Raw genomic sequence first — 20,278 nt, forward strand, 5'->3', positions numbered from 1 at the left:
ATGCATTAACCCCCCCCGACCCCAAATAGACCCTACAAGCATGCATTAGCCACCCTGGGAGCCCAAGCAGACCCCACAAGAAAGCATTAACCCCTCCGGACCCTAAAGACCCCATAAGCGTGCATTAACCCCTACCCAAAGACCCCACAAGCATACATTAACCCCCCAGACCCCAAATAGACCCCATAAGCATGCATTAACCCCCCCGAGACCCCACCAGCGTGCATTAATTCCCAACAGCTCCCAGCTATGCACCCAAATCCCACTAGTTAGCCCTCATCAACCAAACATCTAACTAAACTTACTTACTAAACCCTCCTGCCTGTCACTGACCTCACTCCACACTGCTCACTGACGCAGGCAGCTGAGACACATATGTAACGGAGGCTTCTCTCCCTGCACCAGACGGCAGAGACAACGGCGTCTTGTCTTCTCTTCCTGCCTTTGCTGTCAGAACACGCCCCCTCCGTATGACACGCCCCCAGAAATGACATCACACCTGGAAGGAGCCCATACAGTCTAGCATCTACCCTCTACAGAGAGCTCAGATGGGATTGGCTGTGAGAATGTATGAGTCTGACCTGTCATATGCGGAGGAAGCAGGCGTCACTGTAACACGGTAAGAGCAGCTCCTTGTAGTCTTTGTTTCTTGTAATGCTGAAGGAGCAGGCTCTGCTGATGGGGCCAGTGTAGTGTGAGGGGGCTGCAGGCTCTGCTGATGGGGCCAGTGTAGTGTGAGGGGGCTGCAGGCTCTGCTGATGGGGCCAGTGTAGTGTGAGGGGGCTGCAGGCTCTGCTGATGGGGCCAGTGTAGTGTGAGGGGGCTGCAGGCTCTGCTGATGGGGCCAGTGTAGTGTGAGGGGGCTGCAGGCGCTGCTGATGGGGCCAGTGTAGTGTGAGGGGGCTGCAGGCGCTGCTGATGGGGCCAGTGTAGTGTGAGGGGGCTGCAGGCTCTGCTGCTTGTGTCACTAGTGCGGGGGGCTGCAGGATCTGCTGATTGTGTCACTAGTGCGGGGGGCTGCAGGTTCTGCTGCTTGTGTCACTAATGTGGGGGGGGCTGCAGACTCTGCTGCTTGTGTCACTAGTGCGGGGGGGGGGCTGCAGGTTCTGCTGCTTGTGTCACTAGTGCGGGGGGCTGCAGACTCTGCTGCTTGTGTCACTAGTGCTGGGGGCTGCAGGTTCTGCTGCTTGTGTCACTAGTGCGGGGGGCTGCAGGCTCTGCTGATTGTGTCACTAGTGCGGGGGGCTGCAGGCTCTGCTGATTGTGTCACTAGTGCGGGGGGCTGCAGGTTCTGCTGCTTGTGTCACTAGTGCGGGGGGCTGCAGGCTCTGCTGATTGTGTCACTAGTGCGGGGGGCTGCAGGTTCTGCTGCTTGTGTCACTAGTGCGGGGGGCTGCAGGCTCTGCTGCTTGTGTCACTAATGTGGGGGGCTGCAGACTCTGCTGCTTGTGTCACTAGTGCGGGGGCTGCAGGTTCTGCTGCTTGTGTCACTAATGTGGGGGGCTGCAGACTCTGCTGCTTGTGTCACTAATGTGGGGGGCTGCAGACTCTGCTGCTTGTGTCACTAATGTGGGGGGCTGCAGACTCTGCTGCTTGTGTCACTAGTGCGGGGGGCTGCAGGCTCTGCTGCTTGTGTCACTAATGTGGGGGGCTGCAGACTCTGCTGCTTGTGTCACTAGTGCGGGGGGCTGCAGGCTCTGCTGCTTGTGTCACTAGTGCGGGGGGCTGCAGGCTCTGCTGCTTGTGTCACTAGTGCGGGGGGCTGCAGGCTCTGCTGCTTGTGTCACTATAGCGGGGGGCTGCAGGCTCTGCTGCTTGTGTCACTAGTGCGGGGGGCTGCAGGTTCTGCTGCTTGAGTCACTAATGTGGGGGGCTGCAGACTCTGCTGCTTGTGTCACTTGTGCGGGGGGCTGCAGGTTCTGCTGCTTGTGTCACTAGTGCTGGGGGCTGCCGACTGTTGCTTGTGTCACTAGTGCGGGGGGCTGCAGGTTCTGCTGCTTGTGTAACTAGTGCGCGGGGGGGCTGCAAGTTTTGCTGCTTGTGTCACTAGTGCGGGGGGGTTGCAAGTTCTGCTGCTTGTGTCACTAATATGGAGGCTGCAGGCTCTGCTGCTTGTCACTAGTGTGGGGGGACTGCAGGCTCTGCTACTTGTGTCACTAGTGCGGGGGACTGCAGACTCTGCTGCTCGTGTCGCAGTAATGTGGGGGGCTGCACACTCTGCTGCTTGTGTCACTAGTGCGGGGGGCTACAGACTCTGTTGCTTGTGTCACTAGTGCGGGGGGGGGCTGCAGGTTCTGCTGCTTGTGTAACTAGTGCACGGGGGGGCTGCAAGTGCTGCTGCTTGTGTCACTAGTGCGGGGGGCTGCAAGTTCTGCTGCTTGTGTCACTAATGTGGGGGACTGCAGGTTCTGCTGCTTGTGTCGCTGTAATGTGGGGGGCAGCAGACTCTGCTGCTTGTCACTAGTGCGGGGGGCTGCAGGTTCTGCTGCTTGTGTCACTAGTGCGGGGGGCTGCAGACTGTTGCTTGTGTCACTAGTGCGGGGGGCTGCAGGTTCTGCTGCTTGTGTCACTAGTGTGGGGGGCAGCAGACTCTGCTGCTTGTGTCACTAGTGTGGGGGACTGCAGGTTCTGCTGCTTGTGTCACTAATGCGGGGGCTGCAGGCTCTGCTGCTTGTGTCACTTGTGCGGGGGGGCTGCAGGCTCTGCTGCTTGTGTCGCTGTAATGTGGGGGGCTGCAGACTCTGCTGCTTGTGTCACTAGTGCGGGGGGCTGCAGACTCTGCTGCTTGTGTCACTAGTGTGCGGGGGGCTGCAGGCTCTGCTGCTTGTGTCACTAGTGCGGGGGGCTGCAGGCTCTGCTACTTGTGTCACTAGTGCGGGGGACTGCAGACTCTGCTGCTTGTGTCGCAGTAATGTGGGGGGCTGCACACTCTGCTGCTTGTGTCACTAGTGCGGGGGGCTACAGACTCTGTTGCTTGTGTCACTAGTGCGGGGGGGGCTGCAGGTTCTGCTGCTTGTGTAACTAGTGCACGGGGGGGCTGCAAGTGCTGCTGCTTGTGTCACTAGTGCGGGGGGCTGCAAGTTCTGCTGCTTGTGTCACTAATGTGGGGGACTGCAGGTTCTGCTGCTTGTGTCGCTGTAATGTGGGGGGCAGCAGACTCTGCTGCTTGTCACTAGTGCGGGGGGCTGCAGGTTCTGCTGCTTGTGTCACTAGTGCGGGGGGCTGCAGACTGTTGCTTGTGTCACTAGTGCGGGGGGCTGCAGGTTCTGCTGCTTGTGTCACTAGTGTGGGGGGCAGCAGACTCTGCTGCTTGTGTCACTAGTGTGGGGGACTGCAGGTTCTGCTGCTTGTGTCACTAATGCGGGGGCTGCAGGCTCTGCTGCTTGTGTCACTTGTGCGGGGGGGCTGCAGGCTCTGCTGCTTGTGTCGCTGTAATGTGGGGGGCTGCAGACTCTGCTGCTTGTGTCACTAGTGCGGGGGGCTGCAGACTCTGCTGCTTGTGTCACTAGTGTGCGGGGGGCTGCAGGCTCTGCTGCTTGTGTCACTAGTGCGGGGGGCTGCAGGCTCTGCTGCTTGTCACTAGTGCGGGGGGCTGCAGGCTCTGCTGCTTGTGTCACTAGTGCGGGGGGCTGCAGGTTCTGCTGCTTGTGTCACTAGTGCGGGGGGCTGCAGGTTCTGCTGCTTGTGTCACTAGTGCGGGGGGCTGCAGACTCTGCTGCTTGTGTCACTAGTGTGGGGGGGCTGCAGGCTCTGCTGCTTGTGTCACTAGTGTGGGGGGGCTGCAGGCTCTGCTGCTTGTGTCACTAGTGTGGGGGGGCTGCAGGTTCTGCTGCTTGTGTCACTAGTGCGGGGGCTGCAGGTTCTGCTGCTTGTGTAACTACTGCGCGGGGGGGCTGCAAGTTCTGCTGCTTGTGTCACTAGTGCGGGGGGCTGCAGGTTCTGCTGCTTGTGTCAGTAGTGCGGGGGGCTGCCGAATGTTGCTTTTGTCACTAGTGCGGGGGCTGCAAGTTCTGCTGCTTGTGTCACTAGTGTGGGGGGGGGGGACTGCAGACTCTGCTGCTCGTGTCACAGTAATGTGGGGGGCTGCAGACTCTGCTGCTCGTGTCGCTGTAATGTGGGGGGCTGCAGACTCTGCTGCTTGTGTCACTAGACTAGTGCCGGGGGCTGCAGACTCTGCTGCTCGTGTCGCTGTAATGTGGGGGGCTGCAGACTCTGCTGCTTGTGTCACTAGTGCGGGGGGCTGCAGACTCTGCTTGTGTCACTAGTGTGGGGGGCTGCAGGTTCTGCTGCTTGTGTCACTAGACTAGTGCGGGGGGGCTGCAGGTTCTGCTGCTTGTGTAACTACTGCGCGGGGGGGCTGCAAGTTCTGCTGCTTGTGTCACTAGTGCGGGGGGCTGCAGGTTCTGCTGCTTGTGTCACTAGTGCGGGGGCTGCAGGCACTGCTGCTTGTGTCACTAGTGCGGGGGCTGCAAGTTCTGCTGCTTGTGTCACTAATGTGGGGGGCTGCAGACTCTGCTGCTTGTGTCACTAGTGCGGGGGGCTGCAGGTTCTGCTGCTTGTGTCAGTAGTGCGGGGGGCTGCCGAATGTTGCTTTTGTCACTAGTGCGGGGGCTGCAAGTTCTGCTGCTTGTGTCACTAGTGTGGGGGGGGGGGACTGCAGACTCTGCTGCTCGTGTCACAGTAATGTGGGGGGCTGCAGACTCTGCTGCTCGTGTCGCTGTAATGTGGGGGGCTGCAGACTCTGCTGCTTGTGTCACTAGACTAGTGCGGGGGGCTGCAGACTCTGCTGCTCGTGTCGCTGTAATGTGGGGGGCTGCAGACTCTGCTGCTTGTGTCACTAGTGCGGGGGGCTGCAGACTCTGCCTGTGTCACTAGTGTGGGGGGCTGCAGGTTCTGCTCCTTGTGTCACTAGACTAGTGCGGGGGGGCTGCAGGTTCTGCTGCTTGTGTAACTACTGCGCGGGGGGGCTGCAAGTTCTGCTGCTTGTGTCACTAGTGCGGGGGGCTGCAGGTTCTGCTGCTTGTGTCACTAGTGCGGGGGCTGCAGGCACTGCTGCTTGTGTCACTAGTGCGGGGGCTGCAAGTTCTGCTGCTTGTGTCACTAATGTGGGGGGCTGCAGACTCTGCTGCTTGTGTCACTAGTGCGGGGGGCTGCAGGTTCTGCTGCTTGTGTCAGTAGTGCGGGGGGCTGCCGAATGTTGCTTTTGTCACTAGTGCGGGGGCTGCAAGTTCTGCTGCTTGTGTCACTAGTGTGGGGGGGGGGGACTGCAGACTCTGCTGCTCGTGTCACAGTAATGTGGGGGGCTGCAGACTCTGCTGCTCGTGTCGCTGTAATGTGGGGGGCTGCAGACTCTGCTGCTTGTGTCACTAGACTAGTGCGGGGGGCTGCAGACTCTGCTGCTCGTGTCGCTGTAATGTGGGGGGCTGCAGACTCTGCTGCTTGTGTCACTAGTGCGGGGGGCTGCAGACTCTGCTTGTGTCACTAGTGTGGGGGGCTGCAGGTTCTGCTGCTTGTGTCACTAGACTAGTGCGGGGGGGCTGCAGGCTCTGCTGCTCGTGTCGCTGTAATGTGGGGGGCTGCAGACTCTGCTGCTTGTGTCACTAGACTAGTGCGGGGGGCTGCAGACTCTGCTGCTCGTGTCGCTGTAATGTGGGGGGCTGCAGACTCTGCTGCTTGTGTCACTAGTGCGGGGGGCTGCAGACTCTGCTTGTGTCACTAGTGTGGGGGGCTGCAGGTTCTGCTGCTTGTGTCACTAGACTAGTGCGGGGGGGCTGCAGGTTCTGCTGCTTGTGTAACTACTGCGCGGGGGGGCTGCAAGTTCTGCTGCTTGTGTCACTAGTGCGGGGGGCTGCAGGTTCTGCTGCTTGTGTCACTAGTGCGGGGGCTGCAGGCACTGCTGCTTGTGTCACTAGTGCGGGGGCTGCAAGTTCTGCTGCTTGTGTCACTAATGTGGGGGGCTGCAGACTCTGCTTGTGTCACTAGTGTGGGGGGCTGCAGGTTCTGCTGCTTGTGTCACTAGACTAGTGCGGGGGGCTGCAGACTCTGCTGCTCGTGTCGCTGTAATGTGGGGGGCTGCAGACTCTGCTGCTTGTGTCACTAGTGCGGGGGGCTGCAGACGCTGCTTGTGTCACTAGTGTGGGGGGCTGCAGGTTCTGCTGCTTGTGTCACTAGACTAGTGTGGGGGGCTGCAGGTTCTGCTGCTTGTGTCACTAGACTAGTGCGGGGGGGCTGCAGGTTCTGCTGCTTGTGTCACTAGTGCGGGGGCTGCAGGCTCTGCTTCTTTTTGTCGCTGTAATGCGGGGGGGGGGGCCGGCGGCTGTGTGAAAGACAGGTGGAAAGCATGCCAAGACGCATGAAAGCTGTGAATAAAAATCATGCTTATTCCACAAAATATTGATTTCTGAACTCTTCCTGAGTTAAAACATTAGTATTGTTGTTTCCACATGATTATAAACTTGTTTTCTTAGCATTATTTGAGGTCTGCAAGCACTGCAGTTTTTGTACTTTTGACCATTTCTCATTTTCTGAAAATAAATACAAAATTTAGTGCTTAGAAATTCGAAGACATGTTGTCAGTAGTTTATAGAATAAATCCTCACATAACAAGCATCTGGATTTTTTTTTTCAATTGTTAATTCCTCCACAATGATCAAAATACTAGAAATATGGTGTTTCTTTTAGTCACCACACCTCTATAAAAGAATACTATAAAAAGTGATTAAAACGTAAACAAAAAACAAGCACTCGCACAGCTCCATCAATAAAATATAAAAACGTGATGGGTATGGTGAAAATGGCAACACAAACCACTTTTGTTATTTTAAATGTATACAAACTTTTGAATTTGTTCTCACCACTTAAATTTAAAAAACCAAAAACATGTAAACCTGTTATTGCTCCAGTTGGAATGACCTGGAGGATCATGTTGTTGGGTAATTTTTATCATACAGAAAAAAACAAAACTGAACTTACTATATATGCATTTTTGTTTCATTATTTTATATACTATTTGAACTTTTTTCCCCCTCATTCTTTCAATTTATTTTATGGCTAAATGAATGGTGCCATTGAAAACTTACAACATGCCACGTGCATAACAAGCTCTCATACAGCTATATTGATATGGGGAGAAGGGGTAATGTATAGTTCTTGCAAAAAAATAAGTGCAAAAATGAAAAATTGTAAGGTTCTTAAAGGGTTAAACAAAAATCCACCTGTCTCACTGTGAAAGTTACTAATGTCCCAATTTTAGATGGTGATACCGAGTTCTTAAAGAAGAAATCCAGGTTCCCACCACCCTATGCCCCGGTTTCAGTGGTAACATAATCTTCTGTTGAGATGTGGATAGAAACATCTGGCGGTCAAACTTGTGGTTCAACTTTTTCTTTTGCTGGTCTTGCAGCCTTTGGGGTCAAGATGAAATGCTCTATGGGTCATCAGACTGATTCACTGAGGATGGGTGAAGAAAAGAACACTACTGATATGATACTAGACCTCACTCTGGAAATAATGTACCTGCTGACTGGAGAGGTGAGAGATTCTTCACATAAAGGGATGACCGCTGCAAAGCATGGAGGACATTTTGTGTGCAATTGTTTCTTTTCTAATTTAGAATTATGAACCTGTAAAGAAATTGGGTAAGCAGTGGCAGCCACACGTGTCCAGCAGATGGAGCACGCCACAAAGCCCCCTTATGGTGCCTTCATCCTGCTTACTGATAAATGAAAGAGAGAATGAGCAGAAGATCTTAGAACTCACCAGTAAGATCATTGAGCTGCTGACGGGAGAGGTGAGCGCCGCTGGGTCATTATACCGTAACGTAAGGGATAATGTATGTGGATAATGACTATCATTCTGCATCAGGTTCCTATAAGGTGTCAGGATGTCGTCATCTATTTCTCCATGGAGGAGTGGGACTACATAGAAGGACACAAGGATCTGTACAAGGACATCATGATGGAGAAAGACTGGTCTCTTTCGTCAGAGGGTAAAAGAAGAGCGCACTTTCCGAGGTTACAGATACATCCATCATCTGATCATCATTTACACATGGTGACTGAATAAACTGTATATGTTTCCTTCAGATAGAACCAGTAAGAAAAATCTACTAAAAAAATGTTCAAGTCCTATTCATTCCCAGGATTGTCCAGAAGAAAATCACAATATCCAAGAGGAACCTCAGGTAATTGGCACTTCCAGATACCAAGCATTATTACACATTACATCGGGTGTTTTCCCAATGTAGGCAGTGTTGACATTATAGACATTATATGCTATGAATGTTTGATAGGTGCAGGTCACATCTCTAAACATTCTCCAGAATGAAGGTCCTTCAATCTATGTCCTATCTGGTCCAGTGATGTGCCATCTGTGAATGGAATTGTGGTAGTCTCTGATTGGAACCCACCTCTATTAGACATTTATGTTTGTCCTTGGATTGTGACTGGAATTGAGTTCTTGTCCCATGACAATGACTACATATTTAGGAACATTACTATGGAACACGCTTCAATGTGGGTGGTGAATTCACCACCCCACCCCTTTACCTGGCTGGTGTGGCAGGTACAGCGCCCTCTACAGTATAAACAATTAGGTGTCAGGTCCCCCTCTATTGACCCATATATGTAAATGGTAGTGAGGTTAATTGATTACATGTCTTTTTAGGATGAAGACTTGATCAAGATTAAGGTTGAAAATCTAGATGAAGAGGAGAACATGGATGATCATCAGTATAATGATGCAGTTTGTACAGATATCAATACAGGTAAATATTGCCCAGTAAAGTCAATATAAGGCAGAACAGATGCACCTTTATAGCCAATAACTATGCCGATACTGGGGAAGCCTTCACATGGGAACATTGCACGGCTGCTGACATTTGAGAGATATGGGTGGGATCATCTCCACCTTCCACTCACATAGTGGATCAAAAGGCAGATTTGGGCATTGTGTGGATTTTTTATTTTTTTTACTCTGTCAGGTTAACAAGAAGATATGCAGTTTTAGATTTATTTTTTTTTGTTTAATTAGGGGACTGAAGTCTGAGGTCATTTAATGCTCTGTCCATCAGTATAAGGCTGTGAGCGATTTGTTTGTTTTTTTTAAAATGCGTGTGTATGTACAGTGGGGGAAATAATTATTTGATCCCTTGCTGATTTTGTAAGTTTGCCTACTAACAAAGACATGAACAGTCTATAATTTTAAGGGTAGGTTAATTCTAACATTGAGAGATAGAATATAAAAAATAAAATCCAGAAACTCACCTTGTATAAACTACTGTATTTTCGGACTATAAGATGCACTGGACCATAAGACGCACCTAGGTATTAGAGGAGGAAATTTAGGGAAAAAAACTGAAGCAAAAAATGTGGTCAATTCTGTACTTAATATATCTTATCCTGGTATGTATGGTCCCCTCATCCCCATCCTGATACACATAGCCCACTCATCCCTACCCTGGTGGGCAGGGCCAACATCATATCCCTACCCTGGTGGGCAGGATCCCCATCTCATCCCTATCCTGGTGGGTGGGGTACCCATCATGTCCCCATCTCATCTCTATCCTGGTATGCAGGGTCCCCATCTTATCCCTATCCTGGTATTATTGGCCACTCATCCCGGTCCTGGTACGCATTGTCCTATTCTTATCCTGGTATGCATCACTCAATCAGAAAACATTAAAAAAAAACAAATTACACTTGCTTTCCCGGCGCTCCCTCGCAGCGACCTGCTCCGATGCCAGCAACTGCGTTATGCTTGTAAGCAGCGTATGGCAGGGATGCTGCTTGAAAGCTGAAGGGCAGCTGTCGGAATACTCCTTGCTTTGCACGCCAGGACCGTGTGGGCGCAAAGCACTGAGAATTCATTGCTCTGTAGCGAGCACAGTGTCAGCCGGAGCCTTCCAGCTGCTGCCGGCGGTCATGTGTGTCGACACTTGAGAGAAATTAATATTCATGGAATGGGGTGAGAGTAAAGCCGCTGCCTTCTTTGTTGTGGCATTATTGTGATTGGCTGGCTGCGCAGCGTCATAGTCATAGGTTATGACTGTGTGTGCGGAGAATGTGTGTGAGCGTCTGTGAGGCTCTGTGTGTGAGTGCGGAGAATGTGTACGTGTCTGCAGGGTTGTGTGTGTGTGGGGCTATGCGGGCCTGTGCCGGCCTGTGCAGGGCTATGCCGGGCCTATATTATACTCGCCTTTGCCGACGCAGTCCCTCTATAAAAACGAGTGTCCCACGACGATCTCCCGTGGAGAGCTGCCACATCAGCTGATGCGACCCTTCTCAAGGGACTCCAATGACACACTGTGGGAGGGTTATCTCTGGTCAGTGTTCACTTTACGGCGACACCGCTGCGTGAGAAAATTCTCACGCTGTAGTGCTGCCGTAAGTCACAGGTGAACTCCTGTGACCTCCCGGCGGAATTATGCAACATGGAAGATTATAGCTGGAGAGTGGTCGCATCAACTGATGTGGCAGCTCTCCACGGGAGATCAACGTGAGACACTCAATGGATTACGGCGGAAAGGTGAGTATAGGTTGGTTTATAATTTTAATATTATTTGCAGAAGACAAGGGCTTTGGTGAAGTAGGTGTGTGCGGTGAGTATGTACACTTATGTGTTGTATGTTATGTGAACGTACTGTATGTTATATGTTCTGTATGTCTTTTTTTTTTTTTTACATTTACCACCTTAGCCAGATGATGGGAATACTACTTTCCCTTCATCCGCTAATGCTGTTACTGTAACAGGCATAGCCGGATGGGACAAGTCCCATCGGACGATGCCCAGACAGCCAGCAGACGCCGGCACAGGACCGCACAGCACCGGCAGAGCCCGGCACAGGCCTTGCGCACACAGACCCCTTTACTGCCCATTACTCTCATTTGCCATAGACTTACATTGGACTCGTTACGAATACCCGAGTATTAGGAGCTACTCGTAACGAGTACAGCGAGTCCGAGTATTTCACTACTCGCTCATCCCTAGTGACAACTTTCTGGTTTAATGGCATAAAAATGTAAAGTTTAAAAATTGCTAAATTTTCGCCAAATTTCTGACTTGTTCACAAATAAACATAGTGGTATAATTTCTTTGCTATCTTGAAGTACAATATGTCAGGAAAAAACTGTCCCCGGATCAGTGGGATCTATGGAAACGTTCCAGAGTTACTGCCACATAGTGACACTGGTCAGACTTGTAAAATGTCATTTGGTTAGGAAGGTGAAAAACATACTTCGAGGTGAAAGGAGTTTTCCTATGAACAAAAGCTAAATTTAGTGAATAGATCTTGGAATAATAATAAGCTCTACAATTGGATGTGTTCCTGTGTCGAGATAATCATATACTGTAAATATGCCCCTGCTGTGTACTGTGTAATGGCTGTGTCTGACCGTGCAGGAACATGGTCTGATCATACCACATTTTTTTTTAACACATCAAAATTGTGGAAATTATCATTCAAAGATCTATTGGTTAAAATGAACTTCTTGAGAAAACCCCTTTTAAAGGAGTTGACTCATTTTCCATTTGTGACCTTTTGTCTGAGCCAAAATGGAGATTTGCTACATCTGTATGGCTGCCATGTAATGCTACATTTATATAAGCAGAAAGAGAATACAGTTCATTCTAAAGTGCCTTTCATTTTATTTCCTGTAGATGAACTCATGATCAATACCTGGGAGAGTCGACTTGGACAATATCCAGAAGTTGAAGAGGTGAACAACTCAAAGCAAAACCCCATTACTCTGAATATACACCCAGCGCTTCATGGCCTACATTGTTCATATGACCCCACTACACATAGACGTTTTTCCACTAATTCGGATCATGTGGCTGCACAGAGTTCTGCTCACATTGACAATACAATATATACAGGTTTAGAATCTCCTAATGACTTTTTGCTGGGAAAACATGAGCATATATGCCTTGAATGTGGTCGATGTTTTGGACAAAGATCTAACCTTGTCAATCATCTCAAGACACACACAGGGGAGAAGCCATTTCTATGTTCTCAGTGTGGAAAAGGATTTGCCAAGAAGTCAAATCTTCTAGAACATCAACGGGTTCACACAGGGGAAAAGCCATTTGTATGTCCTCATTGTGGTAAGAGTTTTGCCCAGAAGTCCAATCTCCTAGGACATCTTCGGGTTCACACAGGGGAGAAGCCATTTCCATGTTCTGAATGTGGAAAATGTTTTAAAAATAAATCTCATTTGGTGGAGCATCGGAGAATTCACACTGGGGAGAAGCCGTATCCTTGTTCGGAGTGTGGGAAAGGTTTCACAAACAAGTCCAGACTTCTTGAACATCTTAGAATCCATACAGGTGAAAAACCATTTTCATGTTCACTATGTGGAAAATGTTTTACAAAGAAATCAAATTTAGTAATCCATCAGAGAAGTCGCAATCATTTATGATAACAGGAGCCTTAGTTTTTTCTGTTTGTATTTGTAAAATAAAATGATGAAACATATATTTAAAATATTTTTTTGTATCTGTAGAAATTATATAATATTGAGGATTTTTGGAAAAAATGCCACTATAGTTTTTTTTTTCTTAAGCAAATGCTAGAAATTGATCCAGCAGAAAGAAGTAAAAGCGCTTTCTTCAGATTTCGCAGGTTTTTTTTTCCTCCTAATTCTAATCCTGGCTTTGGCTCAAAACACTGCAGTGTCGTTTTTTTCCTTAAACAACCTACATGTAAAACAATAGAGCTGCTGCTTTCTCACTTCCTCTGGATGGAGGTGGTTTGTTTGAAGGCGGGAGAGTGAAGCCAGCGCGATTTGGCTGCATCTCGTAACCTAACAATGCCACACAATCCCTGGGAGAGGCAGTGTGACACCACTGTAATGGCGCCAGCACCGAAGATGAGTATAGGTGTTATTATTTTACAAGGGGCAACCATGAGAATTGAGGAGGTGTTATCTGAGTATTGGACAACCATATAATAACATTTTTATTTTTTGTTAAAAAAAAAAAAGTCACAGTCCACTACTCGGGATGTTTTTGTTTTTTTTGTCAATTGACCTCACTTATCCCCTATCTATTTATATAATTGCCTTTTAATATTTTAATTTTCTGTTCTGTACAGATGTCACCGTATCCCAGAATTCCAAGCGGAAGAAGTTCACCGACCGCCATATGGGGACACCCAAGTGATGGGCGTCTCAATATGGAAACTGCTGCTGGTACCAATCTATTGCACGTACCACCAGCAGAACACAGTCGCACCACACACACACACACACACTCTCTATACGCCATCCACACCACTCACTCACACACACTCACTCATACACTGTCACACACTCACACTTACGCAGCCTCTTGCGCGGTACCACCACCGGAACACCGTCAAACTGCGCCTGCGCGAATTTCGCGCAGGCGCAGTTAATCATTCGTCTGATCCCGGCAGCAGATGCACGACATATCTAAAGGCAGAGAAAGCCAGTCACTTTAAAGGGGTTTTCCCACGAACGAAAGTTCATTTTAAAAATTGTCTGTGTGTGACCGTGTACGGAGCATACCACATCTCCTTGGCAGGGGAGGAAGCAAAAGACAATGCTGACATTACAGCAGGGAATCACAGAGGATTCATTTTGTGAGGTAAAATATTTCACTCACTGTTTTTAAACAATATTTTACCTCACAAAATGTATCCTCTGCGATCTGTTGCAATGTCAGTATTGTCTTTTGCTTCCTCCCCTGCCCAGGAGCTGTGGTATGTTCTTTACACGGTCAGGCACAGGGGTGAGAGAAACAGAGCACAGGGGGAGACAGCTCAAACGGGACAGCAAATGAGGGGAGAACACAGCACAGGAAGGAGAAAGACAGCAGACAAGGGGGATAGCACATGGGGTAGACAGATCAAAGAAGAGCGCACACACAGGAGAAGTCAGCACATGGGGAAAGAGAGAGTGGACAGGTGGGTGAGCACATGGGGGGAGAGATTCTTAACGCTGCAAAGCCTGCCCCCATCGTGACATTACCGCCCTCTCGATGCGATAGCATCAGGCCTCCATCTAGTGAAATAATAAAGCTTATACTCGCCTCCCATGCTGTCGCCGTTCCCGCCGTGTCAGCACTCCATCTCCTGTGCTGGCGTCACTGTCCCCGCCTCCTATCGAATAGAGCAGGAAGAAGTCCGAGATCAGATGCAGCCCGGACTTCTTCATGTTCGATTTGTCCGAAGGCGGGGACAGTGATGCCCTCGCTGATTGGGTGCCAGTGTCACAACAACTGCATGCGAGCCCCGGGACCATGAGTGCTGATACTGCAGGAACTGCGCCAGTACAGGAGGTGAGTGTAGGCTTTATTATTTTATCGGGGCCAAACATTTTTGACAAGAAGGGGTTGGTAGTGGACAACCTCTTTTAATTACAGTTTTTAGTTTGGTTGTGCTTTTACAGACACTGCAACAACAAGTTTGTTTTTATTTTTTCATGAGGGGGGGAAAAGTGGGGTGATTGGAAATTTTTACACACTTTTTGTGATTTTTGGCTTTTTTTATTTTTTTGCTCCTCCTTCACAAAGCCATAACTTTATTTTTCCATCAATATAGCCGTATGAGTGCTGTTTTTGGCAGGAAGAGTTGTAGATTTGAATTCCCATTCATTTTACCTTATAGTGTACTGGAAAATGAAAAAAAAGTGCAATTCCACAATTGTTTTTTGGGTTTTGTTATTTACCTTGTTCTCTATATGGTAAAAGTGACCTGCAAATATGATTCCCCAGGTAAGTACGACTATACAGATTCCAAATATGTATAGGTTCTTTTTTTATTTAACCCCTTAACGTCCAATGACAGGCATAGCCCGTCATGGCAGGATGTAAGTTCCCGCATCATGACGGCCTATGCCCGTCATGCATTTAAACTGTCACTGTGTAAACACGCAGTGACAGTTCAATGCCGACAGCTGTCATAGCTAACAGGCACGGAAAGAGTTGCGGGGACCCTTGCAGTCGGTCCCCGCACCCAGAACGCTGCGATCGATCAGTCAATCTGACTGATCGATCACAGCATGAGCGGGCAGGAGATGCTGAAATTTCAGCATCTCCTGCCCGATCAGTGCAGGAGTTCAGTGCTGCCAGTGGCTGTTAATCCCCCGACTGCTGCGCTCGGGCACGATCGCAGCGTTCAGGGGGGAGGCAGAGGGTCGGGGGCTCCCTCTGCCTCAGATCGGCATCCCCGCGATATAATCGCGGGCCCCGATCTCAGCCACGATGATCCGGGGTTCTCATGACAACCCCCGGGTCATCCAGCTGCGGAAAGCCTCTGAGACCATGCTCAGAAACTTTCTCCATATGCATAATGCATTGCAATGCTGGAGCATTGCAATGTATTATACCTGCAATGAAAGTGAAACATGAAAGTCCCATAAAGTGACAAGGTAAGAAAAAACAAACATTTTTTTTTTTTAAATAATAAAAATATAACAAAAATAATAAAAAAAATTCCCCTAAAAAATACATTTTTTTTATTTTTTTACATAAAGAAAAAAAATACGTTTGATATTGCCACATCTGTAAAAATACTATCTATAAGTGTCACCCTAGTTAACCCCTTCAGTGAACGCCGTAAAAAAAAAAAAACAACACAAAAAAGTAGCAAATTATACTTTTTCCAAGTAGTAGCATCATACCGCTTGGAAAAAGTGGAATAAAACGCAATCAAAAAAATAAATGGTAATAAAAATAGTATCACTGAAAGCGCCATCCCCCCCCCCCCAAAAAAAAAAGCCGCCATACAATGCCATCAGTGGAAAAATAAAGTTATAGCTCTCAGAATAAAGTGATGCAAAAATAATTTTTACTCTTCGCCACGACAGCACCCACTGGAGGTATCGGATCCGCCCATTTGGAACAGGAAACCCTACAGGAAAGATAAAAGGGGCGGTCCGCCTTTCCTCCTCAGTTTTGGTTTCCTGTTCCAAATGGAGCAGGATCCTGCAGGATCTTACCTGGGCCATGCATCCGCCTGTGCGGTCTCTTCGGGAACGGCAGGGGCTGCGGTCCGGAAGCAGCGTCGGGGGAGACTCCGTTTGACGGCTCCCCCCTCGTCTGGTGGCATAGTGGTAATGGCCGGGTCCGGGGAGGGCCGCCCGGTCTTACCAGGGAGCGGGGCCGGTCTGGCATCCGGGAGATTCCCCCCCCCCCCATCCCCATCGGTGGGGGTATAACGTGGATGGTGAGGCCATGAGCGCGCGAGCCGCGCGTGTCAATAGCGGTGGCGCGGGAGCAGGCCGGCGCCCGACGCTCCTATACCCCGGAAGTAATGGTTGAACTTCCGGGGTAAGATGGCGATGACGCGGCGCATGCGCCCTGTGCGACTTCCGGGGGTACGATAAGTATACAGATAAAACAGCGCTGCAGCGCTGCAACGTTGGAACATGTCGTCCCCCGCAGAGTCGCAGACCCCAGCAGGGGATTCAGCTGGGGGCAACTCCACCAGGGACCGCAGCGCCAGGACAGAGACTGCCCGCAGGAGCGAGGCAGCAGAAACCCGATCCAAACCGTCTCAGCCATCCGAACCGGTATTGAGCTTCACTGGGTGAGTGTGCAAAGCATATGCTCTACCTATTAAGCTAACCTCCTCTCCTCCCCCCCCCCTCCCCCCTCTCTTTACCTTTGACCTCCCACTTCAGTCAAAGAAAAAAGGAAAAACAAAACATAAAGAATGCGCATTATGTTCAGAGCCTCTCCCTGACTCCTACCCCAAAAAACTCTGCAAACAATGCATTAAAGAGACCAGGCAGGGGTCGACGATATCTTCTAAGGATATCCGAGCCATAATTAGGGAGGAAATACAAGCCATCAACCGCGCCAGCACTCCCGCAGAGTCCAGTCATAGAAAACAGGTCATTGTTAGTTCAGAGTCAGAGGAAGAACAGGAGTTAATCTCAGGCTCCGCATCCACGTCCTCATCATCATCCTCGGAGGTGGAAGGACGCGCATGTTTTCCACTGGACAGCGTAGATAACCTGGTAAAAGCGGTTAGAAATACTATGGGGTGTGAAGAGGAAAGGGGAGCCCAGACCGCGCAGGACATTATGTTTGCGGGATTGGCAGAGAAAAAGAGGAGATCATTTCCAGTGATACCGGCAATTAAAGATCTCATCAAAAGAGAGTGGGAAAAACACGACCAGAGGGGTTTTCTCCCATCCGCTTCAAAACGGAAGTATCCGTTCACTGATGAAGATCTATTAAAATGGACTAAAATACCAAAGGTGGACGCTGTCATATCCTCCACTTCCAAACAAACCTCGATCCCGGTCGAGGACGCAGGATTGTTAGCAGACCCATTGGACCGAAAGGCTGAATCTTCGCTCAAAAGGTCCTGGGAATCCACCACCGGGGTATTCAAACCCGCAATAGCCAGCACATGTACTGCTAGGTCAATGCTGGTATGGCTAGATCAATTAGACCAGCAGATTGAGCAAAGAGTGTCAAGGGAGAAACTGCGTGCAGCCATCCCGTTGATAAGAGGGGCAGCTGCCTTTATGGCAGACGCTTCAGCGGACACCCTAAGACTGGCAGCAAGGTCGGCAGCCCTGGTGAATAACGCCAGACGCGCGCTGTGGATAAAGAGCTGGAAAGGGGATGCACAGTCAAAATCCAAAATTAGTGCAACCCCATGCGAGGGTGAGTTCCTCTTCGGAAAAGCCTTAGACGAAATTCTCGCCAAGGCAAAAGAAAGGAAAAAGGCCTTCAGTGATTCTCCCATTCCGTTTTATAGGAAAACCTTTAAAAGACGGCCATTCGGGAGAAGAAGGCAATCGGACAGAACGAGCAGATGGGCCACGAAAGACGAAAAGCAGAAGGGTACCATCTTCAGAGGGCCAACATATAGGAGAGAAAAAAATTAAAAGTTTAGACCCACCAGTTGGGGGTAGATTAAAATTTTTTTTTACCAAGTGGGAACAGATTACGTTAAACCCATGGATTTTGAATATAATCAAGGAAGGAATAAAGATTGAATTCCTTCGGATCCCCTATGAGTTCTTTGTTATAACTCGCCTTAATTCCTCACTTCAGCAAAAGGCTCTCGAAGACGAGATTCGAGTCCTGCTAGCTAAAAAGTTTTAGTTGACGTCCCTGAGGAACAACAGGGTAGAGCCTTTTACTCTCCCCTGTTTTTGGTGTCTAAACCAGACGGTACATTTAGAACCATTATTAATTTAAAGAAGCTAAATTCATTTATAAAAAATTATAAGTTCAAAATGGAATCAATCAGATCCACTATAAAGCTTCTTTTCCCAAATTGCGTAATGGCAGGGATTGATTTAAAAGATGCTTATTATCATCTCCCTATACACAACAGATTCCAGAAATACCTAAGAGTCGCAGTGGAAGTCGAGGGAAGGATTCATCATTTCCAATACGCGGCCATGCCCTTCGGGCTTTCCACGGCACCAAGAATATTTACCAAGGTGATGGCAGAAGTGATGGCCTACCTTCGCCAAAAGGACACACTAATTGTGCCATATCTAGACGACTTCCTAATAATTGGGAATTCAGTCAAACAATGTACTGAACGCGTGACTGACGCAATCTCCTCTTTTCAGAGCCTTGGCTGGATCATCAATATCCAAAAGTCCAGACTCGATCCGCAATCTCTCCAGACATTTCTAGGATTTCAACTAGATTCCTTGACCCAGAGATGTCTACTACCCCAGGTAAAAATCATCCTCACAAAACAAAAAATACAAGCAGCTATAGATAAACCACGTGTATCCTTAAGAGGAGCAATGTCACTATTAGGATCACTAAATTCTTGCACCCCGGCAGTCCGGTGGGCCCAGTACCATGTCCGTACGCTACAATACCAGATCCTCCAGGAGGATAAGCGACATAGTGGTCATTTACAGAGCAAAATAACCCTGTCACAAGAAGTCTTGACTTCCCTAGAGTGGTGGTTAGACGATGATCATTTATGTTCAGGAGTTCCATGGGTTATAGTTCCATCCTGTATCGTAACCACCGATGCCAGTCCCCAGGGCTGGGGAGCCCACATGGAGAATGGGTTTTATCAGGGAAGGTGGAGTAAAGAGGAATGTGATTATTCATCTAATTTAAAAGAACTGACTGCAGTGTTCTATGCTCTATACAACTTCCTTCCGCAGCTCCAACAGAAGCATGTAAGGATCCTGTCGGACAATACCACCACAGTGGCATATATAAACAGACAAGGAGGAACTCGATCAGAGACTCTGATGTCTTCAGCGGCAAGAATTTTAAACTTAGCAGAAAACTATTTTTTGTCCCTCTCGGCCCTTCATATAAGAGGCGAGAGCAATCAAAAGGCAGACTTCCTAAGCCGTCACACTCTACGACAAGGAGAGTGGTGCCTCAATCGGAAGGTCTTCAGGGACATAGTAGCCGCATGGGGACAACCCGAGGTGGATCTTTTCGCCACAAGAGAGAACAGGCAGATAAAAACTTTTGCCTCCCTATCTCTGTCAGATCACCCAAACATACTGGACGCCTTTCTAGTTCCATGGGATTTCAACCTAGCATATGCGTTCCCTCCATTGATCCTCCTACCTCAAGTAATTCGGAAGATCAGAGACGACAGAGCAAGAATAATCTTAATAGCACCGTTCTGGCCAAAAAGACCGTGGTTTTCGTGGCTGCAGATTATGTCGATAACAGATCCTTGGGTCCTTCCGACTGCCAATCTACTCTCCCAAGGCCCCTTTTTCCACCCTCAAGTGCTCAGGTTGCACTTGACGGCGTGGAATTTGAGAGGCAGTTATTGAGGACAAGAGGTTTCTCGGAGTCCTTAATTACTACACTACTACAAAGTAGAAAACAGTCCACAACCCAAATTTACACTAGGATATGGAAAAAATTTCTTCAATTCCATACAGTACCTCATACAACAGAAGTTCCGATAATCCCAATCTTGGAATTTCTGCAGAAGGGGAAAGACTTAGGCTTAGCAGTAAATACACTGAGAGTACAAATATCGGCATTAGGAGCACTATATGGCCATAATATAGCAGGCAACAAGTGGATAACTCGTTTTATTACAGCATGTGAACGAATAGCTCCAATCCACATACCCTCCGTCCCTACATGGGATCTAAATCTGGTCTTAGACGCCCTAACGGTAGACCCCTTTGAGCCGATCGACACAATACCCTTCAAATACTTAGCACTTAAAATGGCCCTCTTAGTATCACTGACCTCAGCTAGAAGAGTGGGTGATATTCAGGCCTTGTCAATAGATCCACCTTTTTTCCAAGAATACCAAGACAGATTAGTATTAAAACCAGAC

General features: G+C 48.9%; 1 protein-coding gene across 1 annotated transcript; it reads left to right on the forward strand.

The window, feature by feature from the left end:
- The first annotated feature begins 486 nt into the window (after positions 1 to 486).
- Positions 487 to 12,472, forward strand: LOC141074254 (gastrula zinc finger protein XlCGF66.1-like). Its single transcript, XM_073561871.1, has 7 exons — positions 487 to 619; positions 7,403 to 7,530; positions 7,613 to 7,789; positions 7,864 to 7,987; positions 8,085 to 8,182; positions 8,665 to 8,764; positions 11,656 to 12,472. Exons 2-7 carry the CDS (start codon positions 7,417 to 7,419, stop codon positions 12,414 to 12,416), a joined length of 1,374 nt encoding a protein of 457 aa, XP_073417972.1. The 5' UTR covers positions 487 to 619; positions 7,403 to 7,416; the 3' UTR covers positions 12,417 to 12,472.
- Positions 12,473 to 20,278: the final 7,806 nt, after the last annotated feature.

The sequence above is a fragment of the Dendrobates tinctorius genome, unplaced genomic scaffold (assembly GCF_039654945.1).
Source record: "Dendrobates tinctorius isolate UK_male_01 unplaced genomic scaffold, ASM3965494v1 ptg000331l, whole genome shotgun sequence".
Lineage (NCBI taxonomy): Eukaryota > Metazoa > Chordata > Amphibia > Anura > Dendrobatidae > Dendrobates > Dendrobates tinctorius.

What these genes read in the sequence shown, in the direction of transcription:
- LOC141074254 (XM_073561871.1), top strand. Translation starts at nt 7,417, where the DNA reads ATGAAATGCTCTATGGGTCATCAGACTGATTCACTGAGGATGGGTGAA. An exon ending in TGTACCTGCTGACTGGAGAG is followed by an intron (nt 7,531 to 7,612) that starts GTGAGAGATTCT and finishes TTTCTAATTTAG; the next exon opens with AATTATGAACCTGTAAAGAA. An exon ending in TTGAGCTGCTGACGGGAGAG is followed by an intron (nt 7,790 to 7,863) that starts GTGAGCGCCGCT and finishes ATTCTGCATCAG; the next exon opens with GTTCCTATAAGGTGTCAGGA.